Source organism: Primulina eburnea, chromosome 15 (genome assembly GCF_022965805.1).
Source record: "Primulina eburnea isolate SZY01 chromosome 15, ASM2296580v1, whole genome shotgun sequence".
NCBI classification, from domain to species: domain Eukaryota; kingdom Viridiplantae; phylum Streptophyta; class Magnoliopsida; order Lamiales; family Gesneriaceae; genus Primulina; species Primulina eburnea.
Window position 1 is genome coordinate 6953666 of NC_133115.1, and position 17218 is coordinate 6970883.

General features: G+C 38.8%; 1 protein-coding gene across 1 annotated transcript; it reads right to left on the bottom strand.

Moving 5' to 3' along the window:
• Window positions 1–301: 301 nt before the first annotated feature.
• Window positions 302–5662, bottom strand: LOC140813600 (uncharacterized). Its single transcript, XM_073172187.1, has 13 exons — window positions 4799–5662; window positions 3961–4375; window positions 3215–3887; window positions 2886–2926; window positions 2432–2500; window positions 2168–2268; window positions 1949–2027; window positions 1679–1777; window positions 1537–1605; window positions 1384–1433; window positions 1199–1280; window positions 977–1071; window positions 302–868 (listed from the first exon to the last, which is right to left on the bottom strand). The coding sequence occupies exons 1-13, from the start codon at window positions 5221–5223 to the stop codon at window positions 751–753; spliced, it is 2316 nt and encodes a 771-aa protein (XP_073028288.1). The 5' UTR covers window positions 5224–5662; the 3' UTR covers window positions 302–750.
• Window positions 5663–17218: the final 11556 nt, after the last annotated feature.

Consider the following 17218-nt stretch of genomic DNA (forward strand, 5'->3'; position numbering starts at 1 on the left):
TATATTATTTAAAAAAAAAATTAACTTTATTATTTAAAAATATTATATATTTTTTAATGTATAGAAATTATTTCGTTGTTTTGGTATATATCGAAAATTTCAAATTTCATATCAAATATTTCAATAAATTCGATATTTTTTGATACGATAACATTAATATTTAGAAAATTCGATTTTTTTTTATACTCCTCAAAAAAGTCCAATAAATGAATGCATTTTGGGGTATTGCAATAACGGTAGCATGAAATATTTTCCAGAATCTCGAAAAAAATTCATTATTAAAGCCGCACAACATGCATCATACCACGAATGACTCTTAACAAAAAAATAGTTGCAAACAACACAAAATCCATTTCATTTACTTACAACTTCATTGGATGGAGTTTTTATCGAATTTACCCAAAAATCTAAAAGATAGACACTTGAAACTATAACATAACCCATTGCACCTGCCACAACGCATGTTGTTCCTCCGATGAAGAGTCGCCCAAAATGACAAGAAAGTCACACATTCAAATGCTAACGTAATATCGATACAATTGGTAGCCAAAAGAAGATCGATGAACCATACAGCACGCTTGATGTCTACAACACAAAATGGCATCTGAATACACTGGATGTGCACAATCTGCAGATGAGCTCTGGCTGTCATCATATAGCCAATTACAGCCATGGACCTCACAAAAACATTGTTAACAAATCTGCTTCTGCTGCCAATTGTATCATAAGAGCTCGGGGTCGAACACCGGTCTACAGATCTTTTTGGCTGGCATCTCCCGAAGCACCTCGAAACTGAATTGCGTATTGTCTCTGCACTTCTCTCAGCTTCTCCATTAATTCTTGGAAAGATGGACGGAGTTGTGGTTCACTGAAAACACAACAGAACAGTCCGTAAACAAAAAGATGTATTGATACAGAGGAGGATTAAAAAACTCCGAGGAGAAAATCAGATTGTAAAGAATATATAAATATATACCTCAGCCAACAGGACTCAATAATGGATGCCCACTGCGGATCAACATCTGTTGGCATCTCTAGACGTCGATTCATGAAGCCAACAGCCCCAATTACCTGCAAGAATCACTGAGAACTTAGCCTATGTTGAAAGATACCCAAGAAGATTTGACCACTTCGAGCAGCACAAAAAAGTACGTTCCCCAATCTGACTTTAAATAAGTTTTCCAGAAACAGACAGTACCTGCATCGAATTGAGATTCTCCCAAGGGATCTTTTGTGTGACAAGTTCCCATAGAATAACCCCATAGCTGTATACATCAGCCCTGATCAATACAAACAAGAAGCAACATGTTCAGAAACAAAGATTTTCGTTATTGTAATTCAGGCAAAAAAACATAGTCAATTATGGTATCCACTTGGCCATACTTCTCATCCGAAGGTTCGTTACGAAGAACTTCTGGAGCCATCCACTGAGGCTGCATTTCCAAAAGTAGTTTATCAACTTTATACATTGAAGATCACGAAGCACTTTGAAATGCAATAACATAACAGAAAGAGCCATAAGTTTCAGACAAATACCGTTCCTTTCCCGGTCTTTGTTGTCAAATAGGTTTCATGCTTAAGACGCGACAAACCAAAGTCACCAACCTATTCAAAAATTCACATTCACATGAATCATTGAAAAGCTTGACAACGCATGAGAAGAGATGCAGAGACTGACCTTGACAGTCCAGTTCTTATCGACAAGAAGATTGGACGACTTCAAATCACGATGAATAATAGGTGGATTACAATGATTAAGATAATTCATACCACGTGCCTGCAAAAAGATGAACCCACAATGATAATTATGAACGCATTATATCTTACAAGTTTCTAGTCCTCCGAAAACTGTTGAAATTTTACCATTCGCTAGCAGTCTAGCCGCAAAAGGGAAGAATAAATAGTAAAAGAGCGCATTAGATATAACAATCCCATGATCAGCACTTACTATATCCAAAGCCATGAAAATACGCCGTCTCCAGTCCAGTTTTGTAGCATTCCTCTGTAGTAAACGGAACAGACTCCCCCTAGATTAAATCAAGCATGTAAATTAAATCAGTGCTAAGTGCTCATAGATTAATCAATGAAGGTGCCATAAACCCGCAAGGCATATAATGAAGTGATGATGTAATAGAGTAATAGAGTAAGATACATGCAGAGAACACACCGTGGAAGAAACTCTGTGACAATGCAAAGCCGTTGAGGTGAAGCGACTGCACCCATAAAGAGCAGAATATTTGGATGACGGAGTCTTTTCATAAGAGAAACCTTAAAAAACAAACAAAAAATCTTAAAATGGTTCATATTGACCTTGTAATATCCATTTTCAGGATTACACTGTTTATATCTCTAGGGATGTGGATGCATGAGTAGGCATATCAAATAAATATCACAAATCGTGGATCAAAACCTACAATAATTGCATGCCTACCTCCTGTCTGAAGGAAAATATCAAATCATCCGAATATTCTTGTCTGGAGAATACCTTGACAGCGACATCCTGCACAATGTATAATTTTGGTCTATCGTGAGATATGGGCGTTTACTAGGACAGCAAGGAAATAAATTGAGAAAAAATGCACCATTAACATACTTGCACAAACGCTTTTCTACTTCGAAACGTAAAACAAGAAACTAATATATGATAGCTCAAAATTAGCAGAGGTGATGACTCAAGCCAAAACTGCAGCAGCGAGATTCTTTGGAATGCAAATAAAAAATAATTTCTAACTGAAGAAGGTACTATTCCAAGGATTTGAGAAAATTAGATGACTCAAAGAATAAAACTTCACTTCATGTGCTATAATATGGAAATTGGTGATGCTTAAATTGTAAAATTTTGGGGCTAGAGAAGAGATTTCTTAAAGAAGGGCCAAAGAACATACTGATCCAAACCACAGAGCATGATATACAGTTCCACAAGAACCTGCCAAAACAAATTGAAGATGTAAGGGGTTCACAAAGTTATTATTCCAAAACAAGAAACAACTGGTTAGAGTAAACATCAGAAAAAATGTCAACTCAGAAATATCAGCATGTGTATAAGCAATATGTTGCAGACAAAAAGTAGCAAAAATTTATCAGTGAACTTTCAAGCACTCCAAACTTTATATAAGTTTGCTTAAAATCACAGGTTCCTGGTGCATATAGAGAAGAAAACAAATTATGATTTAAAGAATAATGGTTGACACAATAAAAAATAAAATCCACTAACCTTGCCCGATCTGTTCTCCAAGAGTTAAGTCCTCCCACAAGATTTCATAATCCAAGCTGTCCGAATCCATATCCACTTTATTTACAGCACCGCTGCTGGTACTTCCACAACTGCTTGCACTGCTGGTGCTGTTAACATTGGCCGAAGAGGACCCAGATCCATAAGCCTCATTGTTAGACATCCGATTGGTTTCCGTAACCTGAGTTTCTGATTTTGATGGGGAAACAGCACTCTTTGGCTGCCCCAACTCATTTACTTGATCATTGTTTAACCATGGCCAGCTAAAAAGGGCTGACTTTGATTCTGTTCCATCATGTTCATGTCCTTTCCATGGCCACGCCAAAGCTTTCTTACCTATCCAAGCCTCTGCCTTTGAGGTAAGCATCCTCGAAATATTTGGTTTCCCGTCACTCTCATCACCAGAATCACGAAATGGTTTAGTTGGGGAATGTTCCTCATGAGTAACACCAGAAAACATGCCAAATGGAGAAAGATGTATATCTCCTCTAGGTGTACTAGCTCCACTTGATGCCGCATCCTCTCTATGGTCATATATATTTGCATCTGAGACACCATGGTCACTGTGATGACTATCAAAACCGCCACTTTCATGATCCAAATCATTCTCTGCATTCTTCATTTTCGACTTAACCTTGTTGCTCACTTTGGAAGCCTATTGTAAGAGATGAAGTTAGCAATTGCGGCATTAAAAATATTCATACAAGATATTAAATTAGATAGCCCACCAAATTTGATATTTTGGAGGCAAATGACACTTGTAGAGGTTGCTGAGGATCAAGCCCAAGTGCCGCCGAAGCAATGCTTCTGGGCCTGCCAAAACTTGTATCTGTATCCAAGTGTCTCTGCCCTGATGTTGTGGCCTTTGTTTCTTGAAAAGGTTTGGAATCACTAGATACACATATAATCCCAATCAAGGTACCATCATCGTCATAGAAAGGGGTATTAGTTGCCACAACCAAAAATCTATCTCCTCTCTTTGTTCTAACTGGAAACTTGCCAGTCCAACTCTCTCCCATCATCACTCGATGGACAATGTTGCTAGCAACTGAAAAATCTTTAGGATCAGTTAATAGCTCAATGGCATCCTGCTCCAAAGCCTCCGAGGTAGAATATCCATAGAGATTTTCAGCACTTCTATTCCTGCAAATTGTAGAGAGAACCTTACTCGAATGAAATAGAGAATCAATCACTGATTTCAATTTTCAGTTCAAAAAATATCAAACTTTAAGACATCCCCGGACCAATCAATTGTAATAATAATCCATTGATTATTTCAATCTCTATTTTTTTAGATATATGATGTGGATTTACATTTACAATTAGGAGCTTAAATTAACAGACAAACACATAAGAATAAACAACTAAGTATCTATCCCCAACTATTGAACATGAAATGCATTACCAACACAGCTCCACATATCCACATGATGAATCCAAAAAATTAAATCCAAACCAATCAATTCCCTCAAATATGATAACGGGCACAAAAGTCAATACTTGTCCAAAACTAGAAAGCAAAAACTGTCCAAAAGAAGAAACTGCAGTTCAGTTTCCCCAACTAACCAGTAAATTATCCGACAATTTAGATCAAATATATGCACTGACTGCCCCATTGACTGCAATATATTCAAATACTGTTTATCTGTGAACTTAACAGCCGCCGAACCACCACCACTCCACGCTTCCTTATTCTCCCTCTGCAGCGGGGACGCATGACGAAACGATGAAGAACCCTTTTTCCACGTAGCTATTAGACCACCATCTCCGCCACCCGCCCTCCTCCGAGGGGTTCGCTGGGGGGAAACCGATTGAGCCCTGTGCTTTTGACGATAACTAGCGGCCATAATTTCTGCTGCGGATGAAGTGATGAGCTTAGACATCTCTTGCTTCAAGTGGGCATGTCCCAATTCTAATTCGTGGATCTTCTTCAGAAGCTCCTCACCTGGCGGCACCGCTGGCGCTGCTGACTGTGTTGTACTATTCTCCATCACCAACAAATTTCTTGAGTCGCTCTCGAAATCAAATCATTCAACCGAAAAAACGTAAAAAAATCATCCTGATCACACTAATCCACCAAGGCGGAAAAACCCTTCAAAACTCAAATCTTAAAGCTACATGCCCGGATTAACAAGATTTCTTAAAACCCTTTAAAGGTCAAATCTTGAAAACCATGAAATGAACCAATGGTGACCCAATATCAGAATGGATTCTGCAATCTACAAGAAGTATACCTTCCACACGGATCTTAGACCAAGATGACTAATCCTCTTTCCCTTTAAGGTATTTTCTATGGATTTATAGATCTGAATTGTTATGTACTGATCTCTAATCAATGGAAGTTTAATAAAAAAAAAATGTGACTTGGAGCTAAGAAAACAACTCTTTTGACGTTTTCCCTATTCGCTCTCCACCTTTAGATTTTTTTGATCATTTTCCCTAACATGCCTACCTTTTCTTTTTTTTTTCTTTGTCCGCTTTCCGTAGCTCTGGCGTAGGAGTGGTTCACCGTCATACTCAAAGAACATCTCTATGGATGCGCGTGTGGTGAACGTGCTATGCTTGCCAATCGATTCCCGTATGGTGATTGACTGTCGTGGCTGTGAGCGACACGACAAATTGTCGCGCGGGAAGAAAATAATTGTTTTGTAGACTATTTATTGGACAATGATCTTAATTATCTTATTTAATAATGCTAAATGTAAAATGAACGTCGGTATTATCATTAAATCGATATTTACCACTATATTATATTTATTCAATTTATTACGAGAATTTAATTAAAACCAATTATAAATACTTGATTTACCTACTATCAGTGTTTTTATAACCGGACCGTTAATCAAACAGGTCAAGCCTTAAAAAATGGTTCAACCGGTTCAACCGGTTCCACCGAACGGTCGAACCGGATCAATAAAATTAATATTTTATATAATAAATAAAATAATAAAATATTGATTATTTATGTTTTTATAGTTTTTACTTAATTTTTAAGATGAAAATTACAACAAATATCCAAATAAACACCAATTTTTCGATTTTTCCGGTTTTTCCGGGTTTTAACCGGTTTCCGGTTTCTCTTTTTTCCGGTTTAACCGGGTTTTAACCGGTTTTTTCCGGTTAAACCGGTTTTCCGGTTTTTTCCTTATCTCTGGACCGGTCTGGAGGCCGGTTCGCGGTTGAACCGGTCCGACCGGCCGGTCCGGTCCGGTTTGGAAACCAGTGCCTACAATATCATTATATTCATTTTTTCAATGATTCACTTGAGTCCTTGACACAAATTTTAATACGAAAAAAATTCAGCACAAAATATATAATTTAAAAAAAAAAAAAATTTGGGGTGTCTAGTCAAATGGATTCGATTGAGGTTGATGAAAAAATGTACAAAAAATATGTCAAATTCGAACCCAAAATAATATAAGAACTTTAAACTCAATCTCGAACCTACTCGATTTGATTTTTATCTATGTTATTATTTAACAAAATAGTAAAATATAATTATGAAAATTCAAAACATAAAAAAGTATAATCATAATAAAATATTGTAATGTAAAAACATGATAATAATTTTTTTTAAATCTAAATATAATATATGTTTCATGTGTTTAAAAATTTAAATTTAGCAGTCCAAATGATTAATTACTCCAAAAATAACTTTAAAAAATTCAAATAATTACAAAATAAATATTACACGTTTTCATGATTAACATATAATAGAAGATCTTCAAAAATAAATAAGTAACTTAATTATTGCAAGATCAATTCATCGATCTTTTTATATTTTTTTGCACTTGTCAAATTGTTGGAACATTATAAGTTTCATAGTTTGACAATTAAATCCGCAAAATAACTGAAAAACCAAAATGATATGACGTATTCAAAAATTCGTAACTGAAAGAAGATTTAAAAGCGATGACATAAAATTCAGTAAACGAATTGCTAATAGCACTAAAGATTTCGTTTAACTGAACTAGGAAAATCTTTATCAAGGGAAATATTCTAAATTGAAATGACATAAGTTAGAACGGATGATGTCTAGCTGAACTGATATGTCGACTAGTTGACTCATAATCAATTAGCCACGTCATCAATTGTAGTATCAGTCGACAGATTGACCGTTCATACCAAAGCAGAACAAATGAAACATAGCCGAACAGTCTGATACTTCGTACTACTATCAGATAAAGTCATCAACTTGAACTAAACGACGATTCAACGGATATTAGTCATTAAATGTATTCAATGTGACTGTTGGAATCAGAGACTATATATAGCTGATCGATTCAGTTGAAGAAAGTTGGTGAAAACAATCTGGACAAATTATCTACAATAATCAATGAGTTGCGATACATTTCTCGAGCATTTATAAGTTTACAAATCACATACTTAAGCTCTTATTTCATTATATTTATTTGTAGCATTCTGACTTGTAAGGTCCAAAATACGATAACGTAATTCAACTACATACAAACCTAAGAAAAATAGAAAATGCGTAATTAAATTATTTGAATTGCATTGATTAAATGTGGTATGCATGTTTTCATTTTTAAAATTGGGTGGTTTTCTATTAGAATGCATAAAAATGTGTTTACAAGGGTTATTCGAGACGCGACCGATAAATGAAGACCGGAGATTGTAAAGAGAAAATATTTTTATTAAATTATTAATTTTAATTATTTAATATATGGCATATTAAATATGAAAATGATGTCTTTTGATATGTTTTTACATATTGTGTCGTATTTTAAACCGGTAATCGATTTTTAACTAAAACAAGGAATTTTTGGAGGATCGATTAATATTTTCAAAAAATTTTCTAAACGAAATATATCCGACATTATAATAGGCCTAATGGACCTACTATACCAAGGTTATTGGGCCCAACTTTCTACCCAATTATTTATATCAAAAGATTGAGTTTCTAAAAGTTCTCTCCCTACCACACACACACGCATGCACCCACATTTTTGCTTCGTGACATCGGTTTTTGAAGGAAGAAAACGCAGCAAGGATTCTCCGCCTCTCCGGAAAAATCCCTTCATGTCTAGAATTAATCTTCGTGCGTGAATCACACAAAAACACGCCTTATTCCTTCTTTTATCATCGTCCATATCATATTATGTGTGAATATATATGTTTGCATGAAAAATATGATGCCCTCTTATTTATTTTCTTTTTTATGAAAAACACATGGAAAACCTTGATTTTCTTGCATGAAATTCATGATTATGATATGCAAAAAGGAGCTGCCAAGTTAGGGCTATTAAAAGGGTCGATTTTCAGAGGGTTTATGGACCCTTAGATGCACGGTACAAAGTTGGAAAGGAAAGGGAAAGTGTGAGGCACGGGGCCGAAGAGGGTGGGGGATGATCGTCGGTGCGGAAGCTGGTGGGCATGTGAGGCCCGGGGCCGAAGAGGGCGGGGGGTGATCGCCGGTGCCATAAGGTGGCACAGACAATGAGCGGCTCCTGGCAGGCTTCTAGGTGGAGGGAACATGAATGAACTGTTCTTACACCGGAAAGAGAGGATGTAACGGACTGTACAATTGAAGATGACTTAAAAGATTTGATTGGTACTACTCATATCACGAAGGTGCATCTTCTTTTCTGTAGCTCATCACATAAGAACTCCAAAGTTAAGCGTGCTTGACTTGGGGAAATTTTGGGATGGGTGACCTCCTGGGAAATTTCTCAGGGTGCGTGTGAGTGAGGACATAAGCACGCTGAAAAGACACGTCTTGGTACAGTGAGGACAGTCGTCGAATCTGGGACATTATAGAAAGGGCTGGTGTGAAACTTAGGGTTTTCGTGGGTTAGGGTTTTGGCTTCTTTGATTCTTGAAGGCTGTGGGTCTTGTGCGATATTGGGCTGCAACCATGTGACCCAGTAACGAGAAAGTGGTTGCTGGTGTGCCCGACAACTATAGGCCAAGGCACAGAACGAAAAATTGGTTAGTGTTGCCCCGCCGCATGGTACCATGGTTACAATTGAGATTGATCAATCGACCGAAAGATGAAAAGATGGTCACAATTGACAAACGGATTTCACCCCAAAAATAAATGTATATGTATATGTTTATGATGAAAGGTAAGTGTACGATGAAAGAAAAGGTTTAAGCTCATGCATGTCATGAAAAAGCTATTTTTATTAAAAATATTTTCACTGTTGCATATGAATGTATACGTATTTTTTGTTACTATGGTTAAAGCATGCTGAATCAATAGACTCACTAGGTGTGAATGATGTAGGTGAGGATTTTGATGTTGAGACAGGAGGATTGAATGACTGAACTTGTTGAGCGGATGGTGCACTAATCCGAGAACCTATGCATTGTTAATTTTCCGCACAGTTATGCTTTTACAGTACCTTAAATACTTTCATGACTTTTGGGAAGTAAGAGTGGTTTTTGAGAGGGTTTATTACATTTATGCTATTGTTTGAAAATGCTAGTTTTAGGTTTGGTTTGACGTTTATGATTTTATAACTTTTACTGAGTTTTGGGTAATGTGAGAACTCGAATTTTTCGAAGAAAATAATGTAAGAAATAAAAACTCAAAACTAAGCTTAAACTAAGCTCAGAACTCTAATCATAACTAGAAAACTCAAATATGAACTTAAATTTTCAGCTAATTTGACTCAAGGAAGTAGCTCCAAAGCTCGGGGATTAGCTCCATGAGAAGCTATTGAATAAGAAATCGCATCAATCGAAGAGTCGTCACCAGTAGAGTAAAACCCCAGATCATGAACTCAAGATTTCAGCTCAAAGAAGCTCAACCATGATTGCCATAAAAGGACCAAGAAAGAGCTAAGGGAAGAGCTAGGAGACTTGGAGCAATTTATTATGCAAGAATAACCCTTGAGTTGATCAAGGTGACTCTTGAGGAATGGATAATCTTCGACTACAATTACTCTTTTGCTTGGGCAAAAAGATGATCAGCCATGGCAAGATGAAAAGCCATATTTTTCCTATAAATACTACCTCAAGGGTTGAAGAAATGCACACCAAAAATACCTCAAAGTTTCGGCCCCTTCACCCTTACAAAAGAAACTCTCGGTCGAAAGCAAGAAAGAAGAAGAGAAAGCTCGTGCCATTATTTTTGTGCTGGAAATTATTTTCAACACTATGGGGAGGCCCTGTCTTCAGCAAGTTTCGTACGTCCAGGTTAGAGCTACTCTCGAATCATACCTTCGCATTTCTGTAAGTTTGTTTTTGTTACGTAGTTTATTGTATTTTAAATCTTGTATAAAAATAACAGGACATGCTTGTTGGTGTGTTATGATTTTCAAAATTTGATGAGTATATAATTTAAAATTTCGATTGATGACTGTTAAGTTTATTCTGAAATTCTATATTTTTTTATTCTGTCGATTTCTGTCACTATTCTGAAAAATTTTGTTCGATAAATCTGAGTTTGTGTTACACTGTTACAATTCGAGTTAGATATGGAACGATAATTGTGATTTTGTTCTGGCCCCCATCGGTGCGTATAAAAGCGTGTTCTGTTTGGCCCCCATCGGTTGGTATAAAACCGTGTTCTGACCTCACCCCTTAGAGGACTAACATATTGGGGACAATTTGACCATAGAAAACGAGAAGATTAACAGTGTTTTGTTTGTTCTGATTTTCTCCTGATCTGATTCTGATTTACTCTGAAACGTCTGATAGTCTTGGTATAACTTGATTCGCTTCTGATAAGTCAAAATAATAAGCTTTGAAGGTTGTTAAAAGGATGAGTTAAAATTATCTCTATATGTATTTATTTGTAGAAATCGATCGGCCCCCACTTGCGGAGTGTTTTCCAAAACGCTCACCCATTACATCTCTTCCCAGATAATACTGAGGATCAAGTGAATGATGAAGAGCAACGAGCATTCTGGGGTTGGTGAACGCATCGAGAAATCCAGGATTAAAAGTTGTATTTCCTTAGTATTTATTTCGCTTCCGCAACTCTGTTGTAATTTTGATTATGTTGTAAATATAAAGACAATATTTGATTTATGAAAATGACTGGTTTATTTTGCTTTTCGATACGACGCTTATTGTTTTCAAGTAATTGTTAAACAATGCTGGATGTCATCGACGCTTCGGTCTCGTGACGTGACATTTAAGTGGTATCAGAGCCGCCAGGTTCATAATCCCGCTGGGATTTCGTTAGACAAAATTTGACAAAGGCAAAAGCCTAGTGCATCTGAATATGAACCCAACTTCCATCTGTTCCCTAAACTTTCAAGAAATTCAAAATCTATCCCTTCAATCGTTCTACAAACTCTTAGTATCGAAATTTCCACGACAACTTTGTTTCTATTTTTGTGCTTTTCTATCCTTTATACTGTTATGATATTTTACCTCGATTTTATCATAGGAAATGGCTGCTCTACATACTCGTGCTCAGGCTGCCCTTCGGATGCGCCAGTTCACGATAGATAATCAAGCTAGGGAGATTGAGACTTTGAAGGCGCAACTGGCTAGGGAGAAGTTAGAAAAACAAGAGCTTATCGAGATTAGGAACATACTCGAGACGGACGTACATCGACTTACTCATCATCTGGGCTTGGCTGAGAGCCAACTCCTTCAGATACCTACTGATTCAGCTCGCATCACGCGTCTAGCTTCACTGAATAGGGACTTGCTAGAGAGAGTAGAGACAGAGAGAGGACGTGCTACTCAAGTTCGTCAGCGTCAAGAAGAGTTCAACACCAAGAAAGAACGATAAGTTTCCAAGCTCCACGGCACAATGGATTGGATTCAGAATCATAATTACTATTTTCATGTGGTGATAGAAAACATGGAAGAAGAAGAGGAAGCACCGATGGAGGTGGTCGGCGACGACAACGATAGTGACGACAGATATATGATAGACTGGACTAGATTAGAATTATGACTGCAATAAAAAAATATGATTCGAAAAGTATCAAGTGTAACTGATATGAATCTGGCCGGGCATGACGTGCTAATGGTTGGAAGAAGATTCAAGGATGCATTGCATGGACTCATGAGCGATTGAGAAGAGCTTGCAAGAAAGGTTCCACGCTTTGAAGGAGTCGTGATGTAGTGCCCAAAATTCAGTACACGTATAACCCATGCACTTATTTAAAGTATTAAATCATTTCAATTAATTTTAAATGAGTTTTAGCGATGCATGATTTATTTAAATGCATTATTTTAAATTATTTATGTTTATGCGATGCACATTAAAACGTTTTTCAAGTTTCATGTTTCAGGCGATTATTCGAGGCGGGATCGAGGAAAAGACCGGTGACGGTGTTGGCAAATTAAAATGTGGTATTTTATTTTAAGTTGAGGATGGGGAAATTTATTTAGTTATCAAGTTTTAATATTTTTAAATTATTACTATGTATTTAGAGATTTAAGAGTTTGAAACTTTAAAATTTGTGTGTAATTATTTTAATTGTAGAGTTTGATTAAATTAGTGTGTGTTAACTTTTTATTAGTATTTTAAATAGTTTCTTTAGCTAGAGTTTCTCCTAATTAAAACACACACACACACGTTACACACACTCACACACACTTACACGTTTTTACACACACTAAAACACACACAACACACACAAGTTTTAAAATTCAGATTTGTATTATTTTGAGAGAGAGCAAATTCTAGGGTTCTTCTCCCCATAGCAGCCGCCCCTCCTCTAGCAATTTCCAGCAGATTTTCGTTGGTTTCCTTCAGAGAAAATCGAGCCAACGTCGTCCCGGTCCAAGCCTCGCGCCGTCTCCGCTTCGATATCGTCGTTTCGGTAAATTTAACATCAAAAGGCACGTATAATCTGTTCTTTCTGTATCGATCAGGTCATATTATGTGTTGCGTTGTTTTATGCATAAAAATATGTGTGCGGTGTTCGTCGTTTGAGCAGAAATTGATTCGGATCGGTTTTGAATGAATTTTAGATCTAGAAACTCGTTTTTGCTGTTCCCGTGTAAACTGCGAATTTTCGGTGCATATTTTGAGAAAACTTTAACTACAAAGTCGTAGAACGTTTCGATACCTTCGATTTGATATAGGATTCGAAATTTTTGGACAAAAATTGAGTGAGTTATGACGTTTTTCGTGGGACTGCTCAAACTGCGATTTTTACGAAAATATGTGTTCTTGAGCTTTTATTGTTGCAGGCTTCGTTGGGAATCGACGGGTGATCGTTGCTGCGTCTAGGTATGTATGGTATGATGTTGGACCATTATTTATCATGTCGTTCGGTATTGATAGGCACTCGAATACACTAGAAGTCGTAGGAACCGATTTGGTGTCAATTGCCACGTTTGTGAATTGTGTGTGTGCCGTATGGTGGACGTCATTGCTTTGGGGTGCTTGTATGGAGTTGTTTCTATGTGTTAGCATGTTAAGTTGCGCCTCGGGGTGTCGGTTCATAGTTCGTGCAACCGGGTCTAGAAAGTTAAGCAAAGCATGTACAAGAATTTTCGTAAGTTCGCGATCACAGAGCCTACACGGACCCTTACACGGACCCTGGCACGGGGTCCGGGCCTTTGTTCTTCCGGAGTGCATTTTTCCAGAGTCTGCACGGACCCTGGCACGGATCCTGGCACGGGGTCCGTGTCCACCCTTTTCATGGAGTCTTTCACCCGAGTCTACACGGACCCCTACCCGGAGGTAGGCACGGGGTCCGTGTCCCTTCTTCCTTCCGAGTATCACAGCACCGCACCTAGACAGACCTGTACACGGACCCGGGGTAGGGGTCCGTGTACTCACTGTTTGGGAAAGATTTGTAAGTTATTTTTGGGATTTGACGTCATAGTTTAGTGCAAGGATTTTCAAGGTCGTGTCAGGGGAAATGTTAGAACGTCCTAAGTATTGATTGAACTTGAGAGTAAGTATGATTTCTACGTTTAAGTTATGCAAATTCATGTTAGTATGTGCAGCAACGGCCCCGATCAAAGTTCCAACGAACCCCTCAACACCAAGTAAGTTTGTATGACGTGCAAAGAAAATATTTTAAGTTTTTGAGGTATGCTAATTGTCTTGTGACCAAATTATGAATGGGTTTGGAAGTCGGTGAAAGTGGCCGAGGACCTCTCTGCCCCGTTAAATTATGAACGGGTTAGATCGTGGTTGGAAAGCGTTAAATTATGAACGGGGACCAACCAGCCCGTTAAATTATGAACGGGGATCTCATGTATGCGGCAGTGGATACGTCCCTGTCAGCCCAGTACTGTGGTGTGTCTGATCAGGCGTTTATTATGTATGGGTCACTTGCTTTGAAACATCCTCTATGAAAAATGATGAAGTCATGTATGTTTTAGTATGCTCAAGTATGCAGTTATGAATATGAAAGTTTCACGTTATGGCACGTCTATATATATGTATGCAAGTTCAAGTTTATTATGCAAGCTCAAGTTTCAAGTTATGTACGTTCTATTTTTAAGATGAATGCGATTTTTATTACGTAGTACTTGTTATCCCAGTTTATACATGTTGAGTCTTTAGACTCACTAGACTTGATCGATGCAGGTGACTATGTTGATGAGGAGACGGGAGGTGGCGACCAAGGGGCAGGCTTGGACTGAGCGGGAGGCTAGACCCGAGGACCGCATACGCTATTTTAAGTTTTTAAGAAAATACATTTATACTCTGATTTTATGATTGGGTTGTGAGATTTTTCGAGACAGCTTCTCTTTTAGCAAATTTTAATTGTGATGGTTGATTTTAAAGATATTTTATGAATGATGAGTGACGACCGTGTGGATGTTTTTATTAAGAAAATTTTTAATTTTTCCGCAAATTTTAAGTATGAAAATACGGTTCGTTACAGTTGGTATCAGAGCGGTGTTCTTGTAAAGGGTTACGCCTACCGCCAGTCGCAAGAAGCTCACGAAGTCACACCTCAAGTCTGTAAGTTTAAAGTTTTGCATTATGTTATGTAGTAAGCATCAAGTTATGATTTCAGTATGTGCATGTTTTAAGTTTGATTTACGTGCATCATAAAATATTGATATATGTACATGCATGTTGGGTTTACGTGTTGGGTAATTCATTGGAACAGCATGCCTCCTAGACGTGTGATCGACCGTGAAACAAGGGAGGAGGACAGAGAGCCTCAAGTGGAAGAGGGGGCCAATCCTCCACCACCGTCACCTCCAGATATGCAGGCTCAGATGCTTGCTGGTATGACGCATTTCTTCGCACAGTTTGCGGGGAACCAGGCAGCAGCAGGCGCAGGGGCGAGGCCCCAACCCGAGGCGGTATATGAGAGGTTTTGGAGGATGAGTCCGAAGGAGTTTTCGGGTACTACTGACCCGATGGTCGCTGAGGGATGGATCAAGTCCATCGAAGTAATTTTCGACTTTATGGAGCTGGCAGATGCTGATAGGGTCCGTTGTGCCATCTTCTTATTGACTGGAGACGCCAGGTTATGGTGGGAGAGCGCATCCGTGGCAGTCAATCTGCAAGTACTGCCATGGAATGGTTTCAAGGAAGTCTTTTACTCCAAGTACTTCACTGAGGAAGTACGAACCAGACTCACCAACGAGTTTATGACGCTGCGACAGGGAGACAGTAGCGTGGCCGAGTTTGTGAGGAAATTTGAGAGGGGGTGTCACTTCGTGCCCCTTATTGCGAATGATGTACAGGCAAAATTGAGACATTTCCTGAATGGTTTGCGGCCGATCTTGCGCCGCGACGTCCGAGTAGCTGGTCGCACTTCTTATGCAGTTGCTGTTTCTAGAGCTCTGGTTGCAGAGCAAGGCCAGCGGGATATTGAGGCGGACAGGCAGGGCAAGAGGCCCTATCAGGCTCCACCGCAGCCACACCAACATCAGCAGAATCAGCGACCCCACTTTAAGAAACCGTATCAGGGGCCGCCAGGAAAGAAACTTTTTCAGGGACCGCCAAAGGGCAAGGGTCCAGTTCAGCAGCAAGGGGCGCCTCAGAAGCCCGTTGCCTTTCCCGTGTGTCCTAAATGCAACCGTCAGCACCCGGGGCAGTGCTTGTATGGATCAGGTAGGTGCTTCAAGTGTGGAGATACGGATCACATGCTTAAGGAGTGCCCACAGTGGAAGCAGCCAACCCAGGGCAGGGTATTCGCCATGCATGCACAGGAGGCGGATCCAGACACCACCTTACTGACTGGTAAACTTTTCTACCTAAGCTCAGTATTACTTTGCTGTGCATGTGGATTTTGTTTGGAATTATTAGTATGCTAGTAATATTTTGTGCACCTTGAGTATTGGGTTCTTTTATGCTCGAGAGTGTTGGTAAGATTTTTTGGGATATAAGTTAGTTTGTGTTGTGCTAACGCATCTCAGGAAGCATTTTTATTAAGAGACTATCCACAACCGCACTGATAGACTCAGGAGCCACTCACTCCTTCATATCGGAGACTTTTGCCAACCATTTGGACCTCAAGTCCATTGGCCTAGACGTGAATTTTTCAGTAACAGTCCCATCAGGGGAAGAGCTGTTAGCTATCAGTGTGGTCAGAGATATCGACCTAGAACTGCATGGCCACCTAGTGTATGCAGATTTAATCCTATTGCCAATGCCAGAATTCGACATCATATTGGGAATGGACTGGCTGACTAAGAACAGAGTTCTTATCGACTTTCAGAAGAGATCAGTACTAGTCAGACCATTGGGTATGGAGCAGTTTCTTTTTGAGCCAGATAGATGGAGAAGCTTCCCTCGCATGATTTCGTGCATGCAGGTGAGGAGACTGATTTCCAAGGGCTACCAGGCCTTCTTGGCGAGTATTATTTCAGCACCGGATGTGACTACTCCATCTTTAGCAGAAGTGCCAGTAGTCAGTGAATTCCCAGACGTCTTCCACCAGAGAGAGAGGTGGAGTTTGCCATTGATCTCATGCCAGGCACGGTGCCAATCTCTAAGGCACCGTACCGATTAGCTCCAGCGGAAATGTTATAACTCAAGCAACAGATTCAGGAGCTCTTAGACAAAGAGTTTATCCGCCCGAGTTTCTCACCGTGGGGCGCACCAGTACTTTTTGTGAAAAAGAAAGA

Coding starts and splice junctions, on each gene's coding strand:
- LOC140813600 (XM_073172187.1), bottom strand. CDS start 5,223: ATGGAGAATAGTACAACACAGTCAGCAGCGCCAGCGGTGCCGCCAGGT. Junction 2,269..2,431: donor TATTTTCCTTCAGACAGGAG/GTAGGCATGCAA, acceptor TTGTTTTTTAAG/GTTTCTCTTATGAAAAGACT. Junction 1,281..1,383: donor AACGAACCTTCGGATGAGAA/GTATGGCCAAGT, acceptor TGTATTGATCAG/GGCTGATGTATACAGCTATG.